Consider the following 19488-nt stretch of genomic DNA (forward strand, 5'->3'; position numbering starts at 1 on the left):
TCATTGCATCCAGAACTAAATCCACTTCCCTTCTTGAACAATAAACCCGTTTACACCCATTTACACCCAACTGTAATAACATCAACAACAGCTGAATCAGTTACGTAACTTCTCAATACGAGTGATTTGTATCTGGATAAAACCCAGATGAGCGACCACACTAATTTAAATTTAGATTTAGCTGCATCATACAATACAATCTGGGAGATATCCGATCAGCATCAAATTCATTCTGCAGCAAGACAACGACCTCAAACATGCAGCCATCAGGGAACTGCGTTCAGCAACGAGGGGAGTTACAGTAGGAGTCCTGCACCAGATGCTCTGGCCCCTGCAGAGCTTCGATCTTTACATAATGGAGTCCGTCTGAGATTACATGAAGAGACACAAGACACTGAGACAGTCTAAACCCACAGCTCCCCAAGGTGCTTCAAATAATCTACCTGCCAAGTAACTGAGAAACTGCAAAGTGTCCCTAAAGCAGGGGCTGGTGCCATTTTAAAGGCAAACAGTGGTCAGAGCAAATATCAAGTCTTGAATTAGATTGTTTTCTGTTTATAAAAACTATTCATGGCATTGTTTTTTCCCCCTCACATTATTTGCAGTGCTTTCAGTAAGTGCACTGAGCTTAATGCAAATAAGGGGTGGCCCTGACCCCAGGCTAGTAACCTCAGACTGTTTGGTAACTGACAAGAAAAATAAATTGTGCATGGCAGCAGTTTACAGTTACAGCAGTAACAGTTAAATTACAATGGCCACCAGGATCCAACTCATATCTCTCCCTTATCCACCAGTCAACTCTGTCCCACATGATGATGATGGCAACGAGTTGAGTTTTGGGTGAACTCCTGTATTTCTATGTAGTATTTCCTCTTTCCTGACAACATCCCGTGGAAAACTTTAATCTTTTGGCTCTTATGCAATTTTTTTGTTGTGACTTGGGCAGTTATTTGTTTATATGTGCTTCCATGACAACACATTACATATCAAGAGTACAAACATGTACCGTACAATATGACACGTTACTTCCTGTAACATGTAACTTCCCACAACTGGTTTTCTCAAACTACTGGATTCACAGCACGTCCTGATATATCTAATGTCTCCCTTCCTGCACAATGAATTTTCTGTTAGAGTTTACTTTTTCATAAACATAATTTCTTGTTTCATCCATAAACAATCTTTGGCTTGCACAGCTAACGGCCTGGAAAGAGCACATCCATCAAAAGTCTCAAGTTTCAGTGGAGCTGTTGATCCAGTTTACCACGAGTGGACTTGGTCATTGAAAGGGGCAAAGGCAACATGCAGCACCACCTATACTGTAAAGCTGTTACCCATCCTGGTTTTATAGAGAAACAAACTATTGTGAACAGGAATGGAGCCAGACCAGCAGACACTGTATGATACAACGTGCCCTTCATTTGCTGCTTTGACAAAGTGTCTGTTGTTTTAGCCTGTATGTTTGCAGTCAGTGGTGTGAAAACCAGGCACACACATCAAGACATCCAGTGGGTCAGAGTGTTCTTTCACTTTCTTTAGTCTGCAAGATCATTTCCCGTAAGTCGCTGAAACCAGAAATTACCTGATAGACGAGAAAGCAAAGAGAGAGCAAAGAGAGAGAGAGCAAGAGAGAGAGAGAGAGAGAGAGAGAGAGAGAGAAAGAATGCAAGTAGGCGTAACATAGTGAAAACAGGAACAAAGTGATAACACATGCCAAAGTACACCTGCACACCTGTGTGAAGCCACTCCTTTCTCAGGACACATTAGACATGATTGAGAAGCGGAGGCTCGAAAATGCATTGAAATCCAGAATAACTTCTATATTTTACAGCCATTTTGCCTTCTACTTTGGTTTTGTTTGGGCGGACTGTGGAGATTAAGGAGTTTACTTTTTTCTTTTTTGCGTGCTTTTTTTTTTATATGATTATTGCTTGACTTTTTTACACAACATCGTGGCAGCTCATAGAGAGCGGGACTTTGTTTTAATTTTAGGTTTTTTGTTCCCTGCATACTTGATGAAGATGCGGCCTGTGAATATCATCATTATCCTACTACTGCTGTGCAATGGTGAGTCCAGAGGAGTTCATATGGATCTTTGTTTTGATTTACAGATGATCGCAGTCAAATGTTTAATAGACTACCATTTCTACAAACTACACTTAATAGGAGAAATATGTAAAGCAATAAACCAAGTAATACGTTTGACAGCGAGAGTGGATGAAGAGCGAGTGAAGGAGAGAGCACAACAAATTGAGGACTCCAGCATTAAATGATAGTGATCGATGGAAAATGTTATTTCATTCTCCTGTTGATATAATATTGACTAGATTTTTGTGCATTATAAAAATGCTAATTCTGAATTTGGCCATGTGCCCTTCACATCTTCAATAACTATAATATCTCAACTGTTATATTCTCTGGGCTGGTAAATTACCAACAATGTTTTATGGTATGGCATCATGAGAAAATGATTTATGTCTGAATCACTCTGTATGCTATATGATATTGTATTTCTTGCATAAAATGATTGTGTTCCGCATCCCTTTCCTGTACGCCAGCCCGAGAGATGGCGTTTATTTCCTTGTGTAAAAGATACAGCTGGTAAAGTTAGCACCAGCAGAAACAAAGTCCATCTTGCATAATCTCCATGTGGGCTTCATACAGTATGTAGGGAGATGAGCTCAGATGCTGGAGCTTGCATGGTTGTAGAGTAAGCAGTGATATTAGAAATCTGGGCTGCAACAACAACAACACAGAGGACAGTACCTTTACCAGCTCCGTCATAAAAAGTCTCAAATATTATACAGCCATCTATGATAAAATTATATGTTTTTTTCTTTCCTTCAGCTTGTCTTTCGATGAGAAATCGGACAGTGTATTTTGTCTCCAAGAACTTTTACAATGTACTCCACTGGAAGACTGTGAAGCCTGTCACCCCAGGGGAAGATGTGCTCTACACCGTCCGGCTCTGGAAGTAAGGCCCAAGATGACAGATGAGCGTTTAATGTCATTGTTGTGATTGTTATACCCTTACCTCCACTGCCTTTATCTACAGATACATATAGAGAAGTGAGTCAAGGCAGGACACATCTGTTTGCAGGGTAAAAACTCAGCATCAGTGTTCATACTGTATCAAGGCTGTGGAGGTTGTTACTAATTGGAAATATAACTCTGGTCTACCGATGGCAGGATTAGTATATATTTTACACACCCTATGAAAAGATGTTGAATTGATCAGACTACAAATTATCAATTTACCTCTCTGTGCAATCTACCTCAATTGTTGACCAAACATAAAAATAACATTATTATTCATAAATTATTAGCCACATAGCACACAGACACAGTAGTGCATCTTAAAATAAATCCCTATAGGTCCTGTCTCATAAATATTCATCAACTCATCAAATCCTTTTAAACCAGCAAGAGACTACAGTTAGGAAATGGTGTAAAATGTGCTATATGGAAGTTCACAGCCACCCAAAGGCCCAAGTAGGAAAAATGGACTTGTGCCTATAAGAGAAGAGCTCAGAGTTAGTGCGGGAAAGATGACTAACTAACATATTGTTGGCTTTGGCCTTTGTAGACATAAGTGAACCGCATGGTTGTTTGGATTCAGCTCAACTTAGAGTTGAGAAGCAACAAGAAAGAAAAGCTACACAGCTTGCTTCCAGTTCTTGACATGAGCTGCACTCTGCTACCCTCACTAGTGGAGATGGAGTAGTCAGTGTGCACTTTACTGGCTTCCAAGGGGAACTTTTTTCTTTCTTCTTTTCACTCAGTCGCTACAAAACAGCCTCAACAAACTGAAAATGCCATCCTGTCTAATTACCCGCGACAAAGGCTCCCAGACAAATGTCAAGTACCACCCCTATCCTTCTGACTTTTCTCCCAGCGACTGTCACCAGAAATTTTTGGAACGACTTCCAGCATCAAATCAGCTGGAGCAGAAGTTTAACTATGCCCGCTCAATACCAGTTCCCTGTTAAAACAAAAATGCTGCCAGTTATGTTGTGTTCTTCAATAAGGCACTGTGTGATGAACAGGTCATGACTATTTTTATGTCATTATTTCATTGGAGCCATATACTGAGCAGAACAGCTTCAGCCCCTGGGCAGCACTTTAAGTTTAAAGGATATGCTCAATCCCATCCGTCTTAAAACAATGGTGAAGAGCCCATATTAACACTGAGACTTTACTTGCTGTAATATTCCTCCTGTCCAGACTGGTTATTAAAAGAGCCACTTCTCATGCAATGTGAGTGATGGAGGGGGAAAGAAATCCACTGTCCTCGTTCTGTGTTAAAATGAATTCAATAGCTTATTTGAAGCTAATGTGACTTCAGCAAATAAAGTGGAAATCTTCCTTTGCACTGCACTTCACCTCGATAATAAACCCTGCACAGGAAATTCTGAACTGAAAACGCTGTAACTTTTGGAAGACATCCAAATGATTGTTATCGCCTCAGCCTGCTGCCTGACTCAGACTGTTTTAAAGACAGAGTTGAAAAATTGTGAACCTATTGTCAAAGCCAACTGATCACATTACAGTCACTCATTGCAGCGACATGCACCAGGAGTTCCGGATAAAAGAAGACTGTCAGAACATCACTGCCTTGACCTGTGACCTGACTGCAGAAACCCCAGCGGCTCCCGATGTCCACTACAAGGCTGAGGTGTTAGTTAACGGTGCCTCGCTTGGCAAAACACTGAGATTTAAGCCAATAGCAGACAGTAAGAATCTCCATATTCATTCAAACATTTTGGTTTTGTTTATTTCCTCCCAGCCAGATTCTGTTGCAATGTTTATTCACTCATGTCCTTGTCCCCAAAGCCACTTTTGGTGCACCTATCTTGTCAACAGACACGACGGTGTCATCCCTGAATGTTGATGTCATGCTGCCCGTGGGGCCGAATGGAGTCTCCATTGCAGACATCATCGCCAGGAGCAAAAATGGGCCCTCCAAAGCTGAAATCTACTATGACTTTGAAATCACTGAACCAGAGTGGGCTAGACAAAAGGTGAGTCTGCAGTGCACTGGGGAGCTTTATATTTAGAGGTATATTATTATCGCACCCTCTGGCCCTCATGGCGTTGATAAATCTGGCGACTGAAAACACTCGTAATTTAAATGGCATGCCCCGTTATATTCCTGCTTTAGAGGCCTCGTCCAACCCCATTCACGACATGGATACACGGAAGACGGCCAAGAAGAGGGACTTTACTGTATTACCATATTCAAAAGGGAGAGGGTGGCACCACAAATTACCTGTACATTTAGAGAGTGATAGTTTGTGATTGCTAAAGGTGTAATCACTGGTGGATGGAGGTTCAAGACGAACATATGCGTACAATCCTCTCGTAATGATCACAATATAGCAATGAAATGCTCTTTTTTTTTTTATTATTATTATTAATAATGTACTGCCATGAAAGCAATTTTAGAACTATCAGCAGTGATGGCATGGTTCGACTGATGAAGGGTTGTGAAACACTGGCCCAATCCCCGATCTTCCACTGACATTTCCCAGTGACACCAGCAACAGGACATTCCTCAATCAGGGCTACAGTGTGTGGCAGAGAAAGCGGCTAAGCAGCTGTTCACTCCTGCAGAAGATCTTCTCACTGGAGCATGTTTCTCTGGCGCCTCAATGATGTGTACTCATCCAACAATAATAGACGTGTCATTGGCTGTTTCTGTTTAAACAGCTGATTGCATCTGTCCAGTTACACCATATAGTATCTGTCATGTTACGCATGATTTCTAATTCACCTCAGTTGCTCAAAATAAAGGTGGAGTTAAGTTTTCAACATGGACCTCCCACTAAATGATGAATATGTGGCTGTATGTTCATATTTATTCACTAATAAGAACAGCAACGACATGAAGTTTGCATCACTGTATTAGTATGATCTATTAATAATTAGCCAATACAGCCATACTCTGTCCTGCATGTTATAGGCTTATTCAAATGTGTGTACACCTGGTCCGACTTTTTTGTGTACCCTATACGCTCACCTTTTTTGGTGTACACACATCTGACGCATGAGGGCCACTGTGTGTATGTACGTAAATAGGAACAGCAACAAAAAAAGAGCATATCAATACTGATGCAGTTTCTTTTTTTTCTCCAAATCTTTTAATTGAGATTTTCAAGACATATGGTGGTATCTAACAGTGTGGAAAAAAGACATTTACTGTACAACAGTATGTCAATAAATCCCCTGAACCCAGACCCACCCACTTCAGGCCAATACTGATGCAATTTCTAACAGTATTTGGTACAGATATATCCACCTCATGTTTTGCTGTGTGCATGCACCCCAATAATCTGACCTACATTTTTTCATATTATAAATTGACAAATTTGCCAGTTACCTAAATTATCTACAGTATGTAATTTGGCCCTTAAATGTTTAGGTTATGGAGTTATTTTCCAGTATCCATAATGTGTGCCCCCAGGTTTTGTTTGTTCTTACCGTGTATGAAATGTTTCTGGATTTTCCAGTTTCCTTGTTTGTCTGACCTGCACAACCTTCAACAGACTAAATCAATCGACTTGTATGTGTCTCCAGATCCATGACGACACAACTGGGAAGTTTGTCATCAGCTTGAGGAACAACCAAAACCAAATAAAGGTCTGCGGCCATGTGTTCTACAAGCCGTCCTTTGAATTGGGTCGCAAGGAGAGTGACAAGGCTCCGTTCTGTGTCACATTGCAAGGTAAGAACATTTTCTCTTCTTCAAACACATAGAATATTAATTCATATAAAAATATTATATTTTAGCCAGTAAGCTCTTTCTGTATAATGTAAAAAACATTCGACAATAAATGAATAAATAAGGATAGAAATCTCATGTATCTTTATAAAAAAATTGAAACTGAAAGGAGCAGACAGCCTTATATTTACAAAAACTTGATTTCACTGAGGAAACAGTGCAATGTTCAGCAAACTTACAGTAGGTGGGACGCTTTCAAGGACCCACCTGCTGTGCAGAAAATTTTATTTCAAGCCGTTTGTGCTCATCGCTTCAAGTGATTACAGCCACTTGGAAACAATGCAGCATTTGGGAAGAAATCAAGATAGTTTTGTCTAAGAAATTAGTCCCTTTTTACATGTCGGCATCTGTACCAAGACTCATCAAGTCCACCAGTGGCAACTAGAGAGATGCCGCATCCATAACTCTGAAATACCTATGTTTACAGCAACATGAAATTAGACTTTGCAGGAAACCCTGCCCCAACTTTCCTCTATTGTTTTCATACTGATGACAATAGACACAATTTCATGGTCTGTTTCAAAAGGTGATGTTCTTCTCACCTTTTTGTTTATTATGAATGCAAACCTGTCAACAATGAATGCAGATAACCTCACACCTAAAAATTAAGTTCCTACTTCCCAGAACTACTCGTATGTAGTATGTACTGGTACTTCCAGAAATACAGTGTACTCAACAGCCCTACGTCACGATGCGCCGGTGCTGCTCCCTTAGAACATGCCTGAGCTTGCGTGGCATGATGGGAAGTTGTTAAATGATTTAAAATGCTTAAGGATATCTATTTCACAGATCTGCTGGATTTTTTTCTCACATTGCACAAGTACTTGACACCAGTGTTCATCTCCCCCAGGTGATCATCGGATGCTTTTGTCATGGCTTATCACAAGTGCTGTTCTCCTGGCTGCCATAGCTGCAGTGTCCGTCGCAGGAATATGCATTTATGTGAAGGGCGGAAAGAATGATAAAATGCCAGAGGCACTGGTAAGACTATTCTTGGGTTTCCTTTGATGAATTTCCTTCGGGATTAATAAAGTATTTATCTATCTATCTATCTTTGGTGTGTCCAGGTAACAACAAGGAAATGTTGTGTTACTGGAAACGCAAGCCCTGGGGCACATTAACCACCGTTGTATGTTCAGTGTGCTGTACATGTGAGCCAACATGTGATGTTATTTTAGTAAAGTAAAAAATCCAGTTCAATCATGGCGCATTCAGTACTCACAATATATATTCATACTGCACAAGTTGTTGACAAGCACTTATTTAACTCTCTCCTCTTTATCTTTGCCACAGAATTACCCTTCTGACAGCCTGGGTAAAGCACCGCAACCTGCATTCAGCCCTGAAATAACTTCCAAAGCAGTGTTCAGCACCGGTGACCCACCAAGCGACCAAATAACCTACGCCAAAATCAGTCCTCCTACAGTGACACCTGGAGGTTATGCCCCCCAGGAGATTCCCATCCAAGAAGACATCGCTTTCTCCTCTGCGGGCACAGGAGGACAGAGTCCCAGTCCCCAGGGAACCAGCGCCCAGTCCTACAGTGCAGTGGTCGTCCACATCCCTGCTGATGAGAGGGAAGACTTCCAGCAGGCTATGACTGAACACAGAGAAACACGTGGCCTACCATCACCTTCCAGTGAAGAACCCTGGGATAAAGGTGAAACAAGTCCAAATCCTCCATTTTGTGGACTAGCTTCACCTGATCTGGATGACTGTGAGAGCAACACGCCGCTGCTTTTACAAACAGTGCGCGATGCCGACGGACAACTCACTTTGCCTTTTCTCAATCTTCAGTTTGAGAGCAGGACAGATGACACACTATCACCTCTGAACCCAGAGAGAAAACCTCTTTTATCAGACCTCATAGTCGGTAAGAAAGACGGACCAACGTTAATGTCACTGCAGAGCTTTGATGGCTCTGAGTGGTCAGACTCTGGCTGTGATGACAGCACTGTTAACACACCAACCCTGCAGTACTGTAACAGCCATTATTTCCCATCTCAGAAAGTTGTTCCTGACTTCCACCAGCAATGTCAGAACACACTATCTAGTGATGCTGTATTTGAATCAGGTTACAAAGAAAACTGGTTGCCTGCAATGGCTCTTATGGCTGCATCTAAAAGACAGTTGTGAATACAGAGAGACAGACTGCAGAGCTGCATGGACTGGACCCAAGGAGGAGCAAGCTCAGAGAGATTAAGGCAGAGGAGGAGAGAGGAGAACTACTATCCTAAACTTGCTTTTTCTCATTTGGGACAGAAGAGATGTATCTATTGAGGCAGTCTTTTTAACGAGAGATAGGAGGAAGCTGACAATACAGACTCATAATTTCTCCTTTCAAGTGCAGGCATACATTTATCCTGAACTAAATCACTAACCTCCTCTGGACCGTTTCATTTCATTACTAGTTTTATTTATTAATTCACAAATGTAAAACGTTAAAATATAACGATTGATAGTCTTGAAGTTATGGGTTTACATTTGAGGATTTTTTTCATACTGTGTGAAGTCATTGTTTAACAAATTAACCACATGGGTTTGATTTTTAAAATCATGTTTTCATAAATTATCCTCTTGTTGTTATGGTGTAAATCAGTGGTGGCCTTAACATCAAAAATATCATAGTCTAAAGCATCTAATTTCAAAACAACTCTTTGGATATCATTATGAAAGTTTCAAGTTCTGACAGCCATTATTGGATTTGTTTCAGCATCAAGCACGGCATTATTTGACAGGACTAAAATCAGCAGGAGGTGGCTGGGTCAGACAGCAATTTGTATGGTATCGACATACTGTATTTGAGACTTGCCATTAGAGTAATAAAAATGTTATTTATTTTTGCAAAACAGATGTTTACTTCATACTATATTTGCTGTTGCAGTTGAGTGTATCAGTGTAACTAGAAGACAAGGCTGCTCAGATCAGTTTTTGAAGTCGGTTGCTACTTTTAAACATGTGTGTTGACTGACGTAGTCAGTCAACACACCATTTCACTCCTTCACCAACATTTTCTCTTCTTTAAAAAAAAAACCCAGGCAAATTTTTTTGGTCAATTTTCTGGTCTGCACTAGTTTACATGTTGTCTTTAACTTAATGCGTCAGTCACTATTTCAAACTTGTTATATTGTCCAACAATAGAAACAGAAAAAAAAAACATGAGGTCAGCTGTATAAGGAACTGCATGGGCTGTATTAAAACCCTATGCATGTGAGCACAGAGAGTAGGAGAGAAACAAACAGATAAAGGGCCTGATGACACTACTGCAAATAGCCTGTGACGCAGCCCAGTTGTATACATGGGTTTGGCCTGTATACGTGCAGCTGGACAAAAGGCTTCTTGTGGAAGAGGCTACATGTAGATTAGATTAAACAGCCCAAACTCCTCACAGACCCACCATGTCTAATGTGAGTCATCACTATGACAACACATGATTGCAACTTATTGCACTCCCTAAATACACAAACCCCATCTGGTTACCTTTAAATTACAATGTGTACAATTGGCCTTAAAGATTAGATATGATAACTCTGATTGTCTTGTAGTTGAACAAAGCATCAAACAGTCCAACGCCTGCCGTCACGCTTTAAACTGCTTCAAATGGGACTAAAATGACTGAAATTCTGCAAGAATTTAACACATTCATATTTGTGCGCTGCTAACATGTCAGTATAATCAATAATGTGAAACATATAAACTGATTGCATCTCTACGTAAGATCTTACAAAAGATTGTGTACATTTTTTTTTTTAAACTCACGTTCAAGTTCATGAACTTGTTTTGTTCCGCTCATTGTTTGCCGTCCTTTCATGGTAAGAAAATGTGACATGTAAAAATATATTAGAAGGTGGGGTCATGGTACAACCTAAGCCACACTGATAATGTCTAGGTCTTAATAGCCTGAACACAATCTGTTGTACACGGCTGTAAAGTAATAATGTCTGGTGTGTTGAAACTACAATTTGAGTCATGGACACTTTGTACAGTACATTAGAGAGGAACAGTTGTGTAGCACTTCTGTTCTGTGGACGTGTGTGTCTGCTGGATGAATGTGAATCAGTGAATGTTGTGAAAAGTTCTTACTTTATTTTATTCTGTATTTAAAGACTGTGACATTCCAGCTGAAAGGGTTGACTTACATTACATGATAAGTTATCAAAACCCCCAAAAAATAGAAAAGAAAATTAAAAAAAAAATCTATGTCATTGTCACATAAGTTTTGAGTTGTATAACTAACTAACTATTCACTGGCCTAATCAAGGGAAGTAGCTAGTCATGAAATCTGACCTAGGAGCAGTGGCACAAAAACGATTGCTTGGGCCGACTAAAATATTACAATCAGTCCCCAGGAGAGGTGAATAAATTTGTCCAGAATAATAAACTTGAACCTACAAGCTATGATAAATACAAATACTGTATTTAAAAAGGCAATGACCCTTGCTACACTACATACTATACGGACATTCACTGTGTCTGACTATAAAGAGGTACAGTAAGGTAGATTGCGCAGTACAAAGTACAACCCAACAGCTTGCTACTAAGTAGTTGTAAATGTTTTCAGTCAAGGGAAGAGGCCTGACAAAAGGTCATCTTTGTTTGCCTGTTTAAATGCCTTCAGGTGGTGTGGCGTCATTTCCACCCCTATAGGACATTGTTCACAGCCACAGAGACTCACAATGTCTTTTATGTGAAAGGATAAATGGTTAGAGAGTTCACTACAACATGTTTACTGCCTCTGCATCTTTAGATCATCCTGTACAGTATATGTTATTCTAAGAGAAAAAAAATGTCTTAATTTTGAATCTGGGATGAAATTCCGAAAACAAAAACACAATAGCTTTTGTATCCAAGCAGAGGGTTTTCATGTGATTTAAAAGTGAAATCCTTTACTTTCTTTGCCTCCCCTTTTGAAAAAGCTAAACGGGGAAGTGATCCTCCCATTAAACTGTTCAACACAGAGTGGGAAATAATGTGGTGTTTTTCAAGGAATAATATAAGCCTTGGGAAGATCCCTTTTGTAACGCCCATTGTGCGGTAGATTATGTAACTGCTACTAGATACTCCAATGGAGTATTTTACGGTAAAAGCCTGACCCATATAAAGGTAAAAGGGGAAAAGTAATAAATATACCTTATCATAAGACCTTCAGTGGCAGCTACAGAGATTTTTCAAGGGTCTGACAATCACTGTATTTATAATACTGTTTACATTCTGTTTGTTTTCAATGCAAAATTGGATTGAAAATCCAACTTGAGATTGATGATTGTTCAATTCTTTTTACAGTCTTAAAAGTCAGAGTACTGTAGATATTCTATCGAATCTTCTTTTGTGAAAACCGGTATAATCCAGTGTAAGATGGTTGCATGTTGTTTTTTGTTGCCCTTAGGCATTCTGTGACCCGTTTCAAAGTCCAAGCATGTCAATAAACATGATGCTTCTGAGTCAAATACGCTGCCCTGAACATCTAGTATGAGTGAGCTTTGTGCTTGTACTGAGAACAGTGCTGATAGAAGTGGAGAGAGGAAAGTAGGCATAACAAAGGTTGATTTAACACGAGGGGAGAGGGGCGGAACTGGCAGCGCACCAGCAAAGTTCACTGCCACGAACAACAAAGAAAAAGACAAGACAAAGAAATGAATATGTGAAACGGCTCCTGTCAGTGGGAGTGAGGTGGAGAGGTGGGAGGTAGAGAGACAGAGGAATTGGGAGAGATCCAGTCAAAAACAATTTGGGACAACTACCTCCGAGAGATTCAAACAGGTTGTAAAGCAGCAAAGAGGAGTGAACAAAGGAAACAACAACCATCCTGACAACACACTGCATGCAAAAGGAAAGAGTATTCCAGTCTCTGGCATGTTTGGAAAGGGAGGACATGGCACAGGGCATGTTGTCCAGCTTTTCATTGTGTTCTCTACGTCTATCTTCTCATCGGGCGACTCTTCGGACAGGTGTAAAGACAGAAAGAAAACACTCTTTACTTGGCTGGCAGCACCGACAGGTTCTTTTTTCTCTGGGTGCCAGAAGGTTGTCTTTTCACTCTCCAAGTCCTGAGAAGATTGACTGGGAGATCGCAGAGCAAAGCCTCGACTGCTAAAGGCATGATAGGGCTTTGAGTGGGGAAAAGTACTTGGGGTGGAAAACAACGCTTCTGCACAAATAGAATTTCAATCAAAGCAGAGGGGTGTGTGTCCGCCCTGGATCAATGAATATATTGATGGACTGAGAGTCTTGGCCACTTAAGTAATTTATAGCACAAGGGAGGCAACCAGAGCTGACCCTTGTAGGGAAACGCTCATTTCAATCACTGCCAGAAAAGTTAAAGACTGGTTTGAAATCCAGAAATGTATACTTTTTTTTTATTCCAAGGAAGAAGAAAAAATAATCACACATGCTGCAGCTGTGTCCTTGAAACATATGCCCTTGACATTTGTTCCAAGCAGCGTATTGCTGTAGAGATTCACATTAAAATTTAATGGCTTCTTTGAGGTTTAAACTCCAAAGGCTATTTCAGGATATAAGCAGTTATGATTGCCTAATTTATTATACTCTATCCATTATTGAGACAAAGTGCCAGCATGGAGAGACACTTATAAAGTAATAGAGCAAAGGAAAAAGACAAATATCCTTTGAAGAAACAATACCCACATTAGAAAGAGTTTGCAGACACAGCAAGAATTTCACAAGGATAAGTTGAATGTCTTGAAACCAACCGACGTGCACCCCCATCTTTTTTTCTTAATGTATCTTAAATGATAAGACGCATAGAACTAGATCCATTGAACTGTATGCATACAGTACTAACAGTTCTGTACTATGATCTCTTTAATATGGCACCATGAAATGGCTTGATGACTTTCTCATTCAGGTAATGGAAAGAAAATGTGTAACTATTGAAGGAGTGACAAATGTACAGTCTGTCCCATTTCTACTGTGAGAAATCACCCCCCCCCTCCCGTCCAGTCACTCACCCTCCTCATCTGTGTTTATTGGTGATAAACGGGCATAACGGTAAAACCCAACCGACTTGTTGAAACTAATCAAGTTCATAAGCTGTGTGCAGAGTGATCTGGCTTTGAGTGTGTGTGTGTGTGTGTGTGTGTGTGTGTGTGTGTGTGTGTGTGTGTGTGTGTGTGTGTGTGTGTGTGTGTGTGTGTGTGTGTGTGTGTGTGTGTGTGTGCGTGTGCGCGCGCGAGTCACTATGGCGGAACGTGTCCGACGGAGCGTTGGAATGGGTGTGTCGCGGTTCTGCCATTTCATTGGCGACACAGGTTCGTGTCTTAGAGTGTCGCGGTTTCGGTTTTGACACGTGTATCGTTACAGGCCTAGTTGTTTATAGTGTCAAGTTCTTATTTTACCTTTTTTTCATACTCTACATTTCTCTTTGACCCCAAGGTGCAAACATCAAAACAATAATTTCATTACTCTGTATGTCATTTACATCATGGAAATCAACAATAAAGATGAGTTTGACTTTGACCTGCAAAGGAGGTCAGATTTTCTGTGCTCATTAGACTAGTGGCTGACTGGGAGTTGGCAGTAAGATATTTGTTTGATAATCAGTAAAATTATATATGTTAGCAACATAACTTTATAACAAGGTTACAACATTACAGTATTTAAAACACTGCATGTGGTGCATTTCCTCCATGAAACTGAAACTCTCTTCAGAACAGATTCCTACATTCAAATGACTCAGAATTGTTTTTTTAACAAAAAATGTCTAAATCTGGCTCTGTCCTGTTAATGAGTCAGGTCGGGCTGGACTGAAATGCATGGGCTTGGGTCAGGAGGATTTTTTGGGCCAGATCTTAAGCTCTTGTTGCCAATTTTAGAAGTCACATTATATAATTTCATTGGGGTAAGAACAAATAGATGATTCATTCAGGAAAAGAATTAAGAGGCAACATGAGGCTCAGGATAACAGTGTTGTATTTATAATATACTTGGTGTTAAGAAGCCCTTGCTAAATAACCCAATGATCTGATTTGATTGTCAGTTTGTGTAACGTCATACTAGATGTTGACTAACATGAGGACATTGTTAGGCTGAACATGTAATGTGATGATGAATAAGTGAGAAATCTATAAACACAGGCACTTGCAACACACCCCAGGTGACTGACTCGAAACTGTACACACCCGATCATTTCGAAAGAAAAACAACTAATGGGGTGTGGAAACTTACTGTACAGCATTCAGCAGTAGAGTACTTCACCGGTTAGTCAATAAGTCAGTCATTAACATCACATTTGCAGGGATGCAAGGAATTGCATCCCATAACAAGGGATGTTGCAGTAGCAGATTTAAATTTACTCCAAATGCTGTATAATGTGCACAGCAATTAAGGCAACAGAAGGCTAGCAATCTATGGAGGAAGATGATGTTGTCATTCTCAATCTCACCTATAAGGTCAGACTGGAAAACCATTTCTGACTCGTGTAAACAACAGTGATATCTTTTTTAGCACAAGACACACTAGATTAATCCCTAAACATACAGTATCAAAGATGTGGTTGCCTATTCAGAAGGTGTCTATTAGTTGCTGTTGAATAAAAGCTTCATTTAGCATCATCGACGCTTTTCTGTACCACAACTTTGGTGATTCTGCATGAAACGGGGCATCTTAGTTTGCCTCACATATGACAATGGCAATATGAAGTTGCAGATAAACATCATTGTTTCCTCCACTTTGACATGACATAAGTGAATCACAACAAGCAGCCTTTCCCCTACCTTCCCTATTGAAAAGGCAACTCTCTCCCTGACCAAATCACTTGATGAATTGAAGTGTGCATGTAATTGGATGCAATCACATCACCCCCTCCCTTTCCTCACTTGCATTCTAATGAGGTCTTAATGGGTCCTTGATTAGAAAAAGGCACGAAAACAGCTGTCAAGGCTGGCCAGGAAATGATGGATCATCACTGAGACTTTGGTGTCCATTAAGGTCTATTCTGGGCCCAATCATTTGTAGGTGGGAGGATGAAAAGAAAGTTTAGTAATATTTAGTTTCAACCAAGACAACTCCCTGTGGAACAACCGTCACTTCAGTCTTGAAACTGACAGATGGTTGATGAACACTGGGAGGTGTGTCCAGTCTAAGAATGCCAATAATGTGTGGAGTGTGGAGGTTTTTTTCCTGAGCCAAAAATGTGTTATTGCACATAGGGATGCACCGATCCACATTTTTTCACTTCCGATCTGATCCCGATACAAGAATTTGGATATCTGCCGATACCGATACAATTCCGATACCAGAGCTTTTTTTTTTTATTCAATTATTTTTTTAGATTTTCCGCTCCCACCTAAAGCTATGTTCTACATAGGGGTGTCAAACTCATTCAGGGGCCAAAAACAGCACAACTGGATCTCAAGTGGGCCAGAGCAGTAGAATAATAGGTGATGATAAGGTATAAATAAAAAGAAGAACTTTTCCCTTTGTATTATAAGATGTTTACAGTTAATGAACTATTCTTTTACAAAACATATTATGAACAATCTGAAATTTCTTCATAAAAATACATGTGCAATTTCAACAATAATATGCCTCTTCTGTCTTCTATGTAATTTTCACACTTGGCAAATTCATTCTGAGGGCGAGATTGGACTCCCTGCTGGACCAGTTTTGGCCCGCGTGCCGCACGTTTGACACCCCTGGTCTACAATCTGAAAAATTATGAGAAAACTTTGAAAAAAGCACCCCACACACAGACACACACACACCCTCCCCCCCAAGCTCGTATGGCCCTCGGAGCCTCCTAACGACACACCCCCTTCAGCAGAGCAGAGCAACAAGCCTGCCTGCAGAAACCGAACACGGCTTTGAATGCGGAGTAACAGTGTCGGATTCACAACTTCCACAATAAAACCAAAGATTACCTGTTCAACATAAACTCCGCTCTATCAGCACCGCCGCTGCAGCGGGGTCGCTCTGCACACAGCACACCGCGGCTCCGCGAGCTTTAGACCCCGTGTCTCCCTACTTCTCTCCCCGACACACAGCGCCCTGTCCTGGGGGTGGCCGGCGCCGCACCGGCGGTCCCGTTGTCGCTGCCACGGAACACACCGGCCTGACCGTCGGGGCGCCGCCGTCATTAGCGGTAGCTGGTACACGGTGGTGCCGGTGCTTTCCTTTCATAGGGAGCAACAACACGGGAGAGGTGTTGCGGGGGGCGCGCACTCTGAACTACGGGAGCCCAGCAGGGAACGTTGGTAGTGGATGTTGAAGAGAAAATTGTTTTTCTTAAAATAAATCGATGTAAAGTACAAATTCGAATTAATTGATTTATTGCCCAGCCCTACACTGCACGTTGCTGTCTTGCTTTGCGGTGTTACGAGCATGAAATATTTACAAACAGCGGACATGTGTGCTGCTCAATGCTACCCGGCTGCTGCTGCTAGTGGCTCAGCAGGCTGCAAACAGCTGATTGTATTTCCTGAACAGGGGTGTGTCTCATCGGCCTCACTGACACACGGCACACGCCTCCTTCAGGAAATCCGTTCCACACTTTTGCAGCCACCTAGCAGAGTAGCCAACAGGAGTAACTTTTGGAATCATTTCAGCAGACAACCATGAAAGCACATGTGTTTCAGGGATCGGAAATTTGCGCAGGTGGGATCGGAATTTTCCGATCCATTAATTACACTCGTATCAGTACCCGATACCGATACTGGATCGGATCTGCCCCATCCCTAATTGCACACAGGATATAATACCAGCCTAAGAGGGCCATGGCTGCTGTGGTATTTGTTCAAAGGCACAAAAGGCTGATGACATGAGAGAAACTTAATGTTAGAGGATATAGTTGATAGAAACTGAGTCATAGTCATTATACATACAAATACTGATATTTTTGCTGTCAAAACATGACGACGTCTACAATAATAAAATGTCTGGTGGTATCCATTCATATACCCGGGCCTCTGGCTCATGTCATTCCAAATTAATTGTAAATATAAGCTGAGAAGAAAAAAACAACCTATCCTCCAAGTCATATTTACAAATGCAATATATGAGGATATTTAATGCCATGAGCTTTAACATTTATTGTCAGAATTTGTTTTCACTAAACCGGCAGGACTGGCTGCACACATTGCATCAAACCCACAGGTCATAAGCTCAAGGTTACACAAATGTAAATTTAGAGTTAAAGAGCTACTTATTGTCTTTGGTTAACGTTCTTAATCTATAAATTATGTGGTTCGGCTCTACACTTGTTTACTCATGTCATGCAAAGAGGTTTGAATCAAATACAGTTAAGCAATCACAGTCTCCACAGTGACCCATACATTAAGGCTATAATATGCTGTTCATTTGCAAGGTGCAGATAAAATACAGAACATCTAACAAGGAGTTAATGTCTGCCACACAGTCGCACTGACGCTGCCGCTTTAATTCATAATTAATGCGAGTAAAAGCACAGAGTGAGCATGAATTGTGAATAAGCATTAATGATTAATTAAACATGTTAAGTTGTCCTGGGTGTGCAGCAAATATTTATTCCTTGTTGGCTTGCCATGCATGTTGCACCTGCTACATGTACAAAGTCATTACATATTTTCTGCTTCAGGTGCTCTGGGAAATTGATTTGCATATGTGGTGTAAATAAATCAGGCACTAAACTGGGGGAAAGCCCACTGGTTGAAGCTTGGTAAGTACTTCAGAAACTTCAGAGTTTAAGTATTAAAAACGTTCTATTCTCTCAGTGCTCTCAAGATCGCTCAACAGTGTTCCCCCTCTCCACTGTAGGAAATAAAGGGCAGCATGACGTGAGATGTTTCTGGGGGAGTGCAAGCTGAGGAGTCTTCCAAATGAAGAGGAACTAATAAAGGTGGACCTCAGCTGCTTTGTCCGAGTAGTTATTCTTAGTTTGACAGTCACTGCTGATGTATGATGAGAAGAGAAGGCCTGGCAATGCTGGCTTGTATTGTGCTCTGATATTCCAGAGGCAGGTGTGGCCACTAAAGGCTTATAAATAACCCCCCCATCCTTTCATACAATGCAGTGGCCTTGAGTGGTGCCTTCTTTCCTTGTTGCCCATGTGCTCTTTTAGTCCCGTCAGTCAAAACTACTGGACACACAACATACAGACAAAATCATGCAACCATGACAACACATAGTTACAGTGAAATGTGGGCTTTAAAAGTAAAAAAAAAAAACACAACCTTTCAGCACACATGCTAAACAAAACAATACATTCAGAGAAACTGTTATATTTCCTTCCAGTTTTTGTTTGCAGTAGTAAAAATAAAAAATAAAATCTTTTCAGGGGGACAGAATAAATATCACCCAGACACACACAGCTCTAATGAACTCTGCCAGGCTGAGTGCCCTGTTTAATGAGATAGAAAAGAGTACAACTTGCAGGAACTAATCAAAGATCACTGTAAAAGTAGATGGGAAACAAGCACAAGGGGAATACAAAAAAATGTGATGGTACAAACAGCTCGAGTCAAATCAAGTACGACTCCTACAACAACAATGACTAATGAAGCCTATACTGCGAAGCACCATTATACCTTGAGCCAAGGCACAGTAATTAAGCAGTAATGTAAAGTGCGGTGGAGGATATAAAAAGAGCAGCATCATATGTGGATAAGGCACAAAATGTAAGCGTGTGCACCGAGGTTGTGCTCAGGCACACAGGAAAGCATGCAAACATCGTGCAGTGACATTATTAACATGCAAATTTTGTGTGTGTGTTATGT

The 19488-nt window shown here is 40.8% G+C and overlaps 1 protein-coding gene across 1 annotated transcript; it reads left to right on the forward strand.

Moving 5' to 3' along the window:
- Positions 1 to 1930: 1930 nt before the first annotated feature.
- Positions 1931 to 9091, forward strand: ifnlr1 (interferon lambda receptor 1). Its single transcript, XM_085803348.1, is given in 8 exon segments — positions 1931 to 2067; positions 2848 to 2974; positions 4564 to 4733; positions 4834 to 5021; positions 6577 to 6724; positions 7632 to 7762; positions 8075 to 8902; positions 8904 to 9091. Coding segments are annotated over 8 exon segments (1725 nt in total). The 5' UTR covers positions 1931 to 2015; the 3' UTR covers positions 8985 to 9091.
- The last annotated feature ends 10397 nt before the right edge of the window (positions 9092 to 19488 follow it).

The sequence above is a fragment of the Trachurus japonicus genome, chromosome 16 (genome assembly GCF_045865225.1).
Source record: "Trachurus japonicus isolate A0001 chromosome 16, Traja_1.0".
Taxonomy (NCBI): domain Eukaryota; kingdom Metazoa; phylum Chordata; class Actinopteri; order Carangiformes; family Carangidae; genus Trachurus; species Trachurus japonicus.